Below are 13,997 nucleotides of genomic sequence, written 5' to 3'. Positions count from 1 at the left end.
TCTTTGCTTTAAAAAAAAAAAAAAAAAAGCTCTTTTCGCAGCCAAGGCCAAGGTGAAAATGGAAAGTGAGGCTACCTTCCTGCACTGAGCCGGCTTTCTCCTCCTTCCCTCTCAGTGCTCCAGGACCTGTGGAGGAGGTGTTCAGAAACGGGAGGTCCTTTGCAAGCAGCGAATGGCGGACGGCAGCTTCCTGGAGCTTCCTGATACCTTCTGCTCCGCCTCCAAACCAACCTCCCAACAAGACTGCAAGCAGGAAGACTGTCCCAGTGAGTGGCTTCTCTCAAACTGGACAGAGGTGCGTATGCTCCTCAGGAGAGCCAAAGGCATGAGGGGGGAACACAGTCACCCCGAACACATACACAGGAAAGACAAAAGAGAAACACAAGTCTAAGATGGGCAGTATTTTTGTGCCATTTACACCATAGTGTGCAAGTAGCTTCTAGCCAGGTGGCAGGGACCAGAGCTACACAGCCAGCCCTTACCAAACAGCTGGCGCTTGGGACTGTAAATGGGCTCCTCCTGGATCAAAACCAGGACCCTGGATCCTCCTGTCCATCTGCTCTGTCCCCCACTGACCTCCCTGCTCCTCCTGCTCCCAGATGCTTCCAGTCTCCTCCACTCAGGAAGGGCAAAAGCCTTGTTAGTTCTTCTCTCCTGAGTTAGTGGACAGTAAAGGCTGTGATTTATTAGCAAAAGAAGGCCAAGGAAATCCTGCCTTTTACTGTTAGTTTCTTGGCTCTCAAACTTTAGCTGCTTCCCAGCAAGAGAATTTGATGTCCCTTGGTGCCCTGCCTTTGAAGAAATGATGACCTCGGCACCCAGCACTCTTTCTTTCCCCTCACAAGTTAGCGATACACCTCCAACTAAGCCGTTCTTCTGAACATTTCCTGTGCTAGGACTGACACAAATTAACTCAGTTTCAGCCACCTTCAGCTTGTTTGTTTCCAGCCCCTGTGGTTCTTTTGAGATGCCCTTGATTCCTGAGCTCCATAGGCCTGTGCAGCTTCCCTAGAGAAGCCCCCAGAGTATTACCTCCCTAGAAAATTGAGCCACATATAGGAGCCCTAGGCCTGAAGTGAAAAATCCATGCAAAAACCAAAATCAAGGACTTCCCTTTTGTTGCACACAGCATTTGACCTGGCCTCTTGGCCTCTTGTATAATGTGAGGTGCCGCTATCGAAATACACCGCAGAGATGCTTGCTTCAGAAGGAAAGCCATGTGGTAACCAAGATGCTGGCTTTCCGAGTAGGATTCTCTTGTGGAGGCCTCCTTCACTGAGTGGGGCCTCGGAATTCTCACCCTGTGTGCTGTCAGCCCGTGCAGAGGACATCCAGCGGGCCTGCTGTGGGCATTGCAGTTGAGAGGGAAGCTGTGCCACCACGGGGCTTCTAACTGGGGAGAAATCACTTTGGTGGGGCCTCACAACACAAGGCAGAGCAACTGCGCTGTTGTCTTAGAAACAGCTCGACTTCAGCAGGGTAAAGGGTCAAAGAGTGGGACCGAGCCCTGTACATTCAGGAGTCTGTACATGTGTGCCAGGCATGTTGGTGACCTTTCCAGGGTGGTCTTGGTTTGGAATATGACATAACTCACAAAGAAATCATGATAGAAACAGCAGTTAAGGAAAGGCCGTGGTCGTATTTGCCGAGTGGCTCTGCGTCGACATCTTCCCAATGGAGGGCCGAGAAGCACTGCTCCTCTCAGCCCAACCGATGATGGGGCTGAGGAAGCGATGATCGTACAGTGTACTTATCTTCCCAGAGTCCGTGGACTTGGGAAAGTCTGGGATATAGAAAACTTAGAAAAAGTTCTTTTCTCTCTGCAGACTTGAAAGAGGAACCTTGTGATTTGACTAAGAGAAAGAGACCCCTGAACGGAGGTCCCATCAGTAAAGTAGGCCTTTAGAAAGGAACTGTGTATGGTCCAGAATTCATACTCAAAGACAGGCAAACCTTTCACTCCCAACTCTGATATTTATGGGCTCTATGCACTTGGGCTGTTTAACCTTTCTAGGCCTTTGTTACTTCTCCATGAAATGGAGCTATACAGTGCCCATCATTAGCACTGCAATGATGCTGTTAATTGCTCTTGCAATTTAAAGCAAGCAGCTTTAAGTTGAATGATGCGTACAAAGTACTTGGTGCCTAGTAAAACTCAGCTGTTAATGCCGTGATGATTTTCTCCCATAGGGGATCATTATCAGGAGAAGGAGAGGAACTAAAAGGAAGCCCTCCCTCTGACTGGCTGGACACAGAGCCACTGCCTAGGTCTCCCACCAGCTTCGCTGAATTCTCAGGACAAGAAAGTCCGGGTTGCCTTTGGGGAGCTAGGAGTAGTTGGCCCGAATCCAGAACCTCATTGGGTCCTGATCCATCTGGGTTGGTTGAAGAGCGGAAATTCCAAACACTGGGAAGGGGCTGGGAACAGTGGGAAGCAATCACCAGATTCCCTGGGATGGATCTCACTCTGGTGCTGGCAAGAGTGCTCCTGGGAACTCCCGTGGAGACCCCACATGGTCCTGTCACCAGGGCCGCTCCCAGGCTGCCACTCCCCCACCACGAGCCCTGGGAAGCCAGAGCAGCTGGGCTGTCCATGAGCTTCAGTCCTCCACTGTCCGGGCCAGTCTCACGGTCACTGCACCAAGCCCTCCGAGACAAGATTAAGCCAAGGCTGAGACATTTCAAATACAATTACTTGCAGATTCTGTTTTGAAAGTAAGACCTCTCGAAAGATCGTCCTTCTTTTCTGTAAAAGAAACCTTTTAATCTCCTGAGTTAGCTATTAAATCATGTTCTTAATAGAAGTTTTCCCCAAAAAAGGTTAAACAAAATTAAAGCCATGGTAGTTAAATTTTGAGCTGGAAGCAACTTAAGAGATCCTATAGCCTAATTGCCTTCTTTTAAAATTGACTCCTCAGCAGTCTTGTCAGTTCAAATGACACTGTGACATCAGAATTCTAATGCAGAAGAAACAAGAGCTATTTTGGTTGATGTGTGGGTGGTGCTTCTGATCTCCAGTGGCTGGCGGGATCTCCTGGCGACCGAGAGAGCCGGAGTGACTTCCGAAGGAGTTCTGAGCCTGGGCTGCAAGCCCCTCCCTTTCAGAGATGTGCAAACAGAAGCGAGACAAAGCCCTAGACTTGACTGGGTCAGAGCAGCCATTTGACCCTTAGGCTATTTTTCTCCTCTTTTAGTTGGCATTGTGAAAATGACAGTGCTTTTAAAGCACTCAGGCTCCTCACCCCCTCCTACCTGGCCTTGCAAGTCAGGTACAGTCAGATAGGTCAGGGGCAGAATCTGGAGTCAGAGCCTTCAGGCCACAGAGCCAGGTTCAGTTCCCAGCCCACCTTCTGCCCCTTGCTATCTCTGAGGGTGACGCAGTCACAGCCTGACGTACTGATTCATGTCACCTCTGGGTGCTAGTACATAAACTTGAAAAACTGAGGTAATTTTTTGTTATTTTTTGCCGTCAGTTTCCAAGTCAGCATGGCGCGTCACCGTGACCCAGGTTCAGGCGTTCAGCGGCACCTTCCCTGCTGTCCTTGCCTCCCAGCTCTCTGCACAGCTCGGTGTACCATCTCTAACCCTCTTCCGTCCTGTTCCTACCTTCCTGGGGCTTCTCACTGCCCGTAGACCAGTTCTAAATCGTCTGTCTCCCAAGACTGGCCACGACGTCCCCTCAAGCCCCTGAGCACCGTCAACCTGGCCCACCGTCCGTCCAGCGGGACTCCACACCTCTCCCTTCTGGACGTTTCCCTGCCTTCGCATGTTCTGCTCCCACCCGCACTCAGCCCTTGTCCAGACCCAGGCTAGGAAATCCCTTGTGTACATAGGTTTCCAAGGCTTCTTCCCACGGACTTTATAGAAGTTCACTTGTTTTCTGGTTTTCTAATCTCACTAAATTCTTTGATTATTTAATTCTATAGACAGCTGATTCGAGTGTAATTTCTATATCAAAATTCAGTTTAGCTTAAACTTTTTGTATCCATACTGTAGCAGCTTTATTATCTAATATTTATATTTAATATTTTATATATTAAATATATATATATATTAATATCATAATAGACACCGAAGGCCTGAACCTGGGTCATGGCCATGTGCCATGCTGACTTGGAAAATGACAGCAAAAAACAACAAAAAATTGCCTTGATTGTTCAAGTTTGTGTACTCGCACCCAGAGACGACCCAAATCAGTATGACAGGCTGTGGCTGCACCACCCTCAGAGACAGCAAAAGTATATGTTCACAGTACACAGTGATTGTATTCCTTGTGGGGAGTTGGTACGTGCACATAACACATCTGAGTTCTTCCTTCATCCCTTCCCTCCCCCCTCCTCTGCCACCATCTCTTGATCCCCTTCCCATATGCAAGAGACCTATCCTGCTATTCCCCTATGTTGGGCTCTTTATTTATATTTTGGGTTTCTCATATGAGAAACCATGTGATATGTACACTTGTGTGTCTGATTTATTTCACCTAACATTATGGTCTCAAGGTACATCCATTTTCCTCCAGATGACTCCAGTTTATCCTTCTCTGTGGCAGAGTAGTACTCTATTGTGCATAAATCCCTCATTTTCTTTATCCATTCATCTATTGATGGACCTATAGCCTACTTCTAAGACTGAGCTATTAAGAATTATGCTGCTATAAACATGGATGTGCAGGTAGCACTGTGACGTGATGTCATTCTTTCAGGAAGATAACTGGGAGACTTGCTGGGTCAAAAAGAATTTCTTATTTTGGCTTTTTCAGGAATCTGCATACTTAATTCCATATCTGTTGTACTAGCTTACACTCCCAGCAGCAATATAGAAGGGTTCCTTTTTTTCCCTGCAGTGTCTTCAGTACTTTTACTATCTGGTTTCTTGATGACGGCCATTTTTTCTGTCATAAGATGGAATTTGCATGTTATTTTAATTTGCATTTCTCTAGTGGTCAGAGATGTTGAACATCTTTTCATGTATTTGTTAGCCATTTTTATTTCTGCTGAGAAGTATATGTTCATATTATCTGCCTATTTTTTTTCCTCATTGAGTTTATTGGTACATTCTAGGTATACAATACAGTTACATTCATTATTGGGAACTTGCACCTTTACATGACAGGTCTCGGTTCTCATTTTTTCCCCTTGTCCCTGTCCTCCCTTCACCCGTCCTCCCTCCCCCTTTACAAACACTTCATTTCCATTTCTTCTTTTTCTCATATTTTTTTTCTTTTCCCTTATTCCCTTTCCCCTACCCTTCCCACTTTCCCTACACCTTTAGCCCTTTTCTTCCCACTTCACAATGTCAATTATCTCATTAGGATCTTATGTACTATTATAGTTTTTCACACCAGAGAAACTATTCGGTATTTACACATGTGTGGCTTATTTATTTCACTTAGCAGTACATCCTCAATATGTATCCATTTTCCTATGAATGAATCTAATTTCTCATTCTTTATGGCTGACTAATATTCCATTTTATAGAAAAACCACATCTTCTTTATCCAGTTTCCAACTGATGGGCAAATGGGTTGTTTCCAAGTTTTAGCTATTACAAACTGTGCCGCTGTAAACATAGGTGTGACTATATCTCTGTGATATGATTCTTTTAATTCTTTTGGAAAGTTACCCAGCAGAGGGATGTCTGGGTCAAATGGAACCTCTAGTCCCAGCTCTTTGAGGTATCTCCATATTGATTTCCATAGTGGTTGCACCAGTCTGCACTCCTACCAACAATGGAGAAGAGTTCCTTTCTCCCCACAACCCCGCCAACATTTGTTATTGTGTGATTTCTTGATAGCAGCCATTCTTTGTGGGGTGAGGTGGAATCTCAGTGTTGTTTTCATCTGCATCTCTCGAATGACCAGGGATGTGGAGCATTTTTTTTATATATTTACTTGTTGTTTTTACTTCTTTGTCTGAGAAATGTCTGTTCATTCAGATGCCCATTTTGAATTGGATCTTTATATTTGGGGGGGCTGATTGTTTTGAGTTCTTTATATATTCTAGATAATAGTTCTTTGTCTGAGGAGCACCTGGTAAAAATTTTTTCCCACATTGTAGGTTGTCTCTTAGTTCTGTTGATGGTCTCCGTTCTGTCAGATGTTTCCTCTGCTATGCAGAAGCTTTTTAACTTGACATGATCCAATTTGTTGGCTCCTGGTATTATATCATGTGCAATTGGGACTCTGCTCAGAAAATCCTTGCTTACACAATGTCTCTAACAGTTCTATCTATTTTATCTTCCAGAAGATTGATTCTGTTTTAATATTGAGATCATTGACCTGCTTTAATTGTACTTGAGTATGTGGTGAGAGATATGGGTCTAGATTCAATCTTCTATCTGTGAGCAGCTAGCTTTCCCAGCACCATTTGTTAAATAGGCTGTCTTTCCTCTGGTGTATGTTTTTGGCCCCTTTTTCAAAGATCAGGTGAACAAATGTGCCTAGAGTTGTTCCGTTGATGCAATATTTTTTACCAATACCATGCTGTTCTATCACAGTAACTTTATATTAAAACTTGAAGTCCAGAATTGTGATGCCTCCTGCCTCACCCTTGTTGCCCAGATTGCTTTTGCTAGTCCTGGTATCTTCTGGTTCTATATGAATTTTAGGATTGTTTTCTCTAGGTCAGTGTGGATTGCTACTGGTATTTTTATTGGAATTGCATTAAATGTGTGTATCAGTTTTGGAATTATGGTCATTTTGACTCTGTATTGGTTGTGCCTATCTGCCATTGGTGCATATCTCACCATTTTCTTATGTCTCCTATGATCTCTGCTTTCAGTGGACTATAGTATTCATTGCAGAGGTCTTTCACTTCCTTGGTTAGGGTAATTCCTAAATATTTCATTTTTCCCGATGCTATTGTGCAAGGTATTGTTTCCCTAATTCTTTCTCAGTGAGGTTTTTATTGGTGTAGAGGGATACTTTGATTTTTTTTTCTGTGTTGACTTTGTATCGTGTTACATTACTTAATTTGGTTATTAATTCCAGAAGTCTTTCAGTGTAATTTTTGAATCTTTTGTGAAGAGAATCATGTCATCTACATATAATGATATTTGACTTCCTATCATATACATATGTCTTTTATTTTCTTTCTTTTGCCTGATTACTCTGGCTAATGTTTCAAGAACTATATTGAACAGTAGTGACTTTAGCAGACATCCTTGTCTTGTTCCTGATTTTAGAGGAAAAGCTTTTAGCTTCTCCCCATATAGTGCAATGTTGGCCATTGATTTTGTGATAAATGGCTTTTATCAGATTGAGATAAGTTCCTTCTGTCCTATTTTCTTCAGGATTTTTATCATGTATAAATGTTAGATTTTATCAAAGTCTTTTTCTGCATCAGTTGGGATGGGTATGTGATTTTTGTCCTTGCTTCTGTTTATGTGATATATTACATTTATTGATTTGGGTCTGTGGAATTATCCCTGCATACCTGAGATGAATCCTGGTTGTGATCTTTATGATGACTTGTTTCATTCTGTTTGCCTGTATCTTTTTGAGGAGTTTTGTGTCTATGTTCATTAACAAGATTGGCCTGTCGTTCTCCTTTTTGGTTGGGTCCTTTTCTGGTTTTGGAATCAGGTTAATGTTAACTTTGAAGAATGACTTTGGGAGTATTCCTTCCCTTTTGATTTCTTTGGAGAGTTTGAAGAGTATTGGCTTTAGATATTCTCTAAAACTCTTGTATAATTCAGCAGACCTGTATTTTCTTGGTAGATTTGTTTGTTTTGTTACTTTTTCAACTTAATTACCTGATTTTGGATTACTTAGTTTCTATATCTTCTTGGTTCAGCTTCTATAGTCATATGTATCTAAGAATCTATCCATTTCTTCTGAAATCTCTATTTTATTAGAGTATAGTTTCTCATGTTAGTTACTAGTAATCTTCTGGATTTTGGCAAAGTCTGTTGTGATTTCACCTTTTTTACTTCTAATTGCATGGATTGGGATCTTTCCCTTTTTTAATTTTGTTTTTGTTGCTTTTTGGTAAGATTGGCAAGTAGTTTGTCTTAGTAATTTTCTCATTGATGGGACAAAATACCCAACATCCACAAGTAAAAGAAGGGAAGGTTTATTTTAGCTCACAATTTGTAGAAGTTTCAGTCCAAAGTCGGCTCTAAGGCAGGGCAGCATGGCAGAGGAGCATTGCAGAGAAAGAAACAACAGTTCAGGACAGGACAGGACAGGACAGGCAGAAAAAGCAGTGAAGCGGTGAATGTTCCTTTCCCTTTTGTTACTTTCAGACTACAAGCCTATTGACTGGCACCACCCACAACAGGATGGGCCTTCCCCCTGTTCGCACCCATGATCCACGATCTTCCGAGAGCCCCACCTGTGGACACACATGAGGCTTTGGGGGGACATCTAAATACAAGCCAAAATGGGGTTTTTCTGTTTGTTTATTCTTTCAAAGCTCCAGCTCTTTGACTCACTGATTCTTTATTTTTTATTCTCAATTTCATTAGTTTCTGCTCTGATGTCTATTATTTTCTTCCTTGTACTAGCTGTGGATTTGGATTGTTGTTGTTTTTCTGGGCCCTTGAGGCACATTGTTACATTATTTATTTCAAGGTGCTCTGTTTTCCTGATGTGAGCATTCGCTGCTATGAACTTCCCTCTCAGGAATGCTTGCTTTCACTATGCCCCATAGGTTCCAGTATGTTGTGCTGAATGATTGTTTCATTCTGGGAACTGTCTAATTTCTTCTGTAATCCATTAAGTATTCAAAAGGGTATTGTTCAATTTCCACGTGTTTCTATACTTTTTGTAGTTTCCTTTGCCATTGGTTTCTCATTTCATTGCATTATGACCTGATAATATGCATAAGATAATTTAGATTATTTTGCATTTACTTAAGCATGCTTTATTGGTTAGTATGTGATCTATTTTAGAGAAAGTTCCATGTGCTGCTTAGAAGAATGTGTACTTGGTTGTTGGTTTTTTATCTTTGTTAAGTTTATTGTTACATATTAGGTATACAGTACAGTTACTTTCATTATTGTGATCGTATACCTATGCATGACTTATCAGGTTCTTATTTTTCCCCCTTCCCCTACCCTCCCCTCCACCCCTCCACCCTTCCTTTTCACAAAGACATTGTTTCTGTGTTTTTGTTTTTCACATATTTTTCTTTTCCCTTTTTACCTTTCCCCTACCCCTCCCACTTCCTCTACACTTTTAGACTTTTCTTCCTATTACACAATATCAGTTATACATTTTAATCATTATTTGCACTGTTACTTTTTCACACCGGAGAAACTATTCAGTATTTACTCTATAGATAGCCATTAAGTCCATTTGTTTGAAGGTTTAGTTCTCCGAAATTTCTTTGTTGATTCTTTTTTTTTGGGGGGGGGTCTAGTTGACCTATTTGTAACAGAGTTCCCCATTATAATTATGTTGGTTTTATCTGATTTTTCATGTCCATTAGTGTTTGTTTTATAAAATTGGACATGCTGGTATTTGGTGCATATATGTTTATAGTAGTTATCTCTTCCCATTGAATTATTTCCTTAATGAATATGTAGTGACCTTCTTTGCCCCTTCTGATGTCTTGGCTTAAAATCCACTTTATCTGAAATTGAAAATAGATATTCTTATTTTCTTCTTCCATAGAATATTGTTTTCTAGCATTTGATTTATAATTTGTGTATTTCTTTTTGGATTAAATGTGTGTCTTATATATTGCATAATACTGGGCTGTTTCCTGATCCATTCTGCCAGTCTGTGTCTCTTGATTGGGGAAGTGAGACCATTCATATTGACAGCTACAAAGGAAAGATACTGACTTATTCCTGTCATGCATTATTTTCCTATTGCTGATTCCCCCTACCCTTTCTGCTTAACTGCTCACCCTGCCTGCTATATTATTGTATTAGATATTTTGGCATTGTTGGTTTTATTGTATCTTTTTATGATACCCTTCAGAATTTTTTGTAGTTTTGGTTTGGTAGTCATGAGTTTCTCAAAGTGGCCTTTGTCATAGAAATATCTTACTTCTCCATCAGTTTTAAAGTAAAGTTTTGCAGGATTTATCAGTCCAAGTTGGAAGTTATTTTTTTTATCACTTGGAGTATTTCACTCCAACTTCTCCTGGCCTTTAAAGTTTGTGTTGAGAAATCTGCTATGTATTTCTTATGGGGTTACCTTATTATAGGGTAAGGGTTATGGGAGTTGCCAGAGACCTCTGCAGTGGCCCTGGCCTCCTGCAAACCAGTACAATATCCACAAGATAGGAAAGTGGGAAATAAAAGAAACACAGAGACAGAGCCTTGAGAGAAACAGTCTTGCGTGGATCTAAGCTGCTCTGGACAGCAAAGACAAAGACTCCCAGGACTTCCAGTTTATTCATTACAAGGGTGGGAAGGGGAAATGCGGCAGGTCTTGGGACACCTGCTGGTAGCAAGTATCAAGCAGGCAGGACTGTAGAAAGAGAACACGAGCATATCTTTGCTGAAGAGAACAAATGGTTAATTCATAAGGGAGGAATTTAGCTGGAGAAGAGTTGACCTTGGCTGGAAGTTAACTGATTGGACCACTTCCAATGTAACAGCCAAATTATGGAAGGGCAAGAAGCTTGTGCCACTATAGCGTGCTAATACTGGGCAGAGGTGTCTGCTACACCTTATAAGTGATTCACTGCTTTTCTCTAATAGGTTTTAAGATTCTGTCCCTATACAGGACTTCTGGGATTTTGACTAGGATGTGCTGTGGAAAACTGCTCTTTTGGTCATGGCTATTTGGGGTTCTATATGCCCTACTTATCTATATATTTAGTTATTTCCCAATATTTGGAAAGTGTTCTATTATTTCTGTAAATAGATTATTTAAGCTCATTGTGCTACCTTCTGGTCTTTCATTTATTCTAATTAATCTTAAGATTATTTTTCTTTGCACCATCTAGTAGCTAATGGATCTATTTGTCATGTTTTCTTGTTGTTTTTTTAAGGTGTCTCTGAGTAACTGGTCTTTTTTGTTTGTTTTTTCTGATACCAGGGATCGAACTCAGGTCCTTGCACTTACAAAACAGGCATCAGGACCACTGAGCTAAATCCATGGCCCTCTGAGTAACTGGTCTTTGAAAATATCCCCTTCTTCTTATTCTGATGTTCTATCCTCACCTTAAGTCACTTCTGCTGCCCGTGCATTCTACGTAATTTTTAACCTCCTGGATTTTTGTTTGGAACCTCTTCATGGACTTCAGTTGTCTACTAAATGAGTCATTCACATTTTGTACCATTTTGTTTAGTTCAGCTACCTTTTTATTAGTGTCTTCTGAAAGCTCTCTGATCAATTTATTGTCCATTATTTGATTAGTTGTATTTTCTGTGAGCCCACTGAGCACCTTACTGATCTGTTTTTTAAACTCTTCTGTTATCATTTTAAATAATTCAGCTGTGTGGCTTTTTCTTTCCTCTCCCTCAATACCCCATGGATCAGCTTTGAGGGAGTTGAGAGTTTGGGGAGGCATTTTGTTGCCTTGTTTCTATTTTTCCTGTTTGTTTTGTTTTGTGCTTAGTTTTGCACTCACCTATAGTGGAAAGAGTTTGCTACTAGCATGGAGATCTTTTTAATCTGCTCTTCAATTATGCATTCCGACCATAGCTAACTAACAGAGCAAGGGGTTTCTTTCTAGTTTTTTGCCTCTGTTGCAAGGTCCAACCACCTCTGACAATTTGGGAGGAAGGATGCAGTGTAATTGGCCCAACACCCAATTCTCTGGGAATGAACCACAGTATATTAAATGTCACAAAGGTGATCTGGGTATTGGCACACCAGAAAAACCTATTAGTAACAACTATGCAACCCTGGCAATAGCAAATAAATCAACAACTGTAACATTATTAAAGACAGTCTGAATATTTACATGCCATAAGAACTAATAATGTACCACCCTTAACTTGAGAAAAGAAACATAATTCTAGTGTAAACACTAAGGCAAACCAAATGTTGACATACAGCACATATTCACTAAATAAGGTGACAATAACTCCAATAATGGTGGAAAAGAATTCAGCAGTAGTAACATGGAGTTAACTGACTCTAAAGAGTAATAAAGCTTAGTGATTAGGCTATTAAAGATACAGAGGGTTGGGAATTGGAGAATGCCAGAAGAAAATTGAAAAATTAAACCATCAGAGATAAAAGGGAAAAAAGTGAAACAAAGGATCCTATTAAGAAGTAGGAGTATTTATAAATTAGATAAAGGTAACAGGAAAAAATAAATAGGTAAATAATAGAGAAAATAAAGTGGAAAAATTAAAAGGGAAAAGAGAAAAAGGAGTATGAAAAAGCAAGGGAAAAAAAGGCAAAGGAAAGTTCCCCAAGCCCATTAAACCAGTGAGGAAGAAAGGGAGGGGAGAGAGGCCCAATACAGAAAAAAATGATAATTATCTGTATTTCTGAAGGAGTGGTTTCCTTCCAGGATCTTCATTCTTAGATTAAAGCAAGACAGTTTTCTCCACCTCGCCTTCTAGCCTGTGGATCTGTGAGGTGCCCCCACTATTCTAGAGGCCCCTGTGTTTATCCTAGGCATGGCAATGCTCCCACCAAGATATGTACTTACTTACATTGCTAGATAGAGAAGGCACTCAGACCACAGATCTGTGCTGGACACAGGCAGCAGGGCAAGGGTTCAAATATTTAATGCTGGTTCTTTCAAACTCAGTCACTTCTGAGTGCAACACAACCAGTCAGGGTTGTTTTTCACCATAGTGGGAGTTGAGGGGTGGTCAAGGTGGCCTTCCTGGCCTGAGCTTAGATGTCTCTAGGGATTTCATTCTAGCCTATTCGCCATCCAGAGCTCTCTCCTGGCTGTCTCTCATCCAGTCACTGTGAGAGGGGAACTCTGGAAGCTCTGAAGTGATTCTTCAGCTGTTCTGAGTCTCAGCTAACTCTGAGTCCTGAATCAACCAATATTGTTGATATTATTCATAAAAACATTCCTTTTAATGGCTAGATAATATTCTATAAAATACTTTGTTTAGCCATTCAACAGTTGATGGATATCTGATCGTTTCCACTTTGGGGCTACTAGAATAATACTGCCATGAACATTCACACACAAATCTTTGTGTGTATATTTTCATTTCTCTTGGGTAGATACCTAGAAGTAAAATTTCTGAGTCCTTCAGTAAAGTAACTTCTTAATAAACTACTGTTTCCTAAGGGCTCTATATCATTTACATTCCTGTCAGCAATGTGTGAAGGTTCTAATTTTTCCACATCCTCGCCGACACTTATTATCGTTTATTTTTAATATGACCATTCTAGTAGATATAAAGTGGTATCTCCAGACATTTTTATTTATATTTTACTATTTCAGGTTAACAATGCATCTGGATTTTTCATTTGAATGACTGATCCTTGAGGTTGGAAACTATCCTGTACCTTATGCAAAGTAAATTCCTAAAAATTATCTAATAGTAGGCATAAAATATTACTTATTTTGAAGGAAGGAGGAAAGCATTAGTATTGTCATTTCTGTGAAGAGAATTTAAAACATATTATCTCATTTAACTCGTGGATTAGCATAAGGAGAAATACACTTGAGTACACTTTAATAATTTGCCAACTAGTGAATTACTGAGCTGGGATTTGAACACAGGACTCTAAGATTCTGTAACTCTAAGGCCCTAGGCACATAAGTAAACACAGGTAAAATGCCTGTAGGAAACCAGAGTAAAAGTTTTAAGAGTAACACGCTACAAGAGGACATGTCTCCCATGTTGTTGTATCACAATTTATATTTTTCTCATTTCAACTTTTCTCGTCCTGTGGCGAGTCGGGGCCTCGGCACCGTCCCCGTCCAGGGCCTTCGTGTGATGCTCATGTCCTCACTTCCCACCAGTGTTCCGCCAGCTGCGGGGAGGGCACGCAGACGCGAAGCGCCGTCTGCCTGAAGGTGCTGCGGACCGGGGTCTCCACGGTGGTCAGCTCCAGCCTGTGCCCCCCACTGCCCTTCGCGGCCTCCCTCAGGCCCTGCACGCTGGCGGCC

At 41.2% G+C, this 13,997-nt stretch overlaps 1 protein-coding gene across 1 annotated transcript in view; it reads left to right on the top strand.

Moving 5' to 3' along the window:
- Window positions 1-13,997, top strand: part of Adamtsl1 (ADAMTS like 1) — a 303,353-nt gene that overhangs the window by 198,955 nt on the left and 90,401 nt on the right. Inside the window, exons 17-18 of the mRNA XM_033757645.1 lie at window positions 116-295; window positions 13,851-13,994. Coding sequence (XP_033613536.1) covers window positions 116-295; window positions 13,851-13,994 — 324 coding nt within the window. The remainder of the gene's footprint in view (window positions 1-115; window positions 296-13,850; window positions 13,995-13,997) is intronic.

This window comes from Fukomys damarensis, unplaced genomic scaffold (genome assembly GCF_012274545.1).
Source record: "Fukomys damarensis isolate Sample0158 unplaced genomic scaffold, DMR_v1.0_HiC HiC_scaffold_31, whole genome shotgun sequence".
Taxonomy (NCBI): Eukaryota; Metazoa; Chordata; class Mammalia; order Rodentia; family Bathyergidae; genus Fukomys; species Fukomys damarensis.
This window is presented reverse-complemented; position numbering and strand designations above follow the sequence as displayed.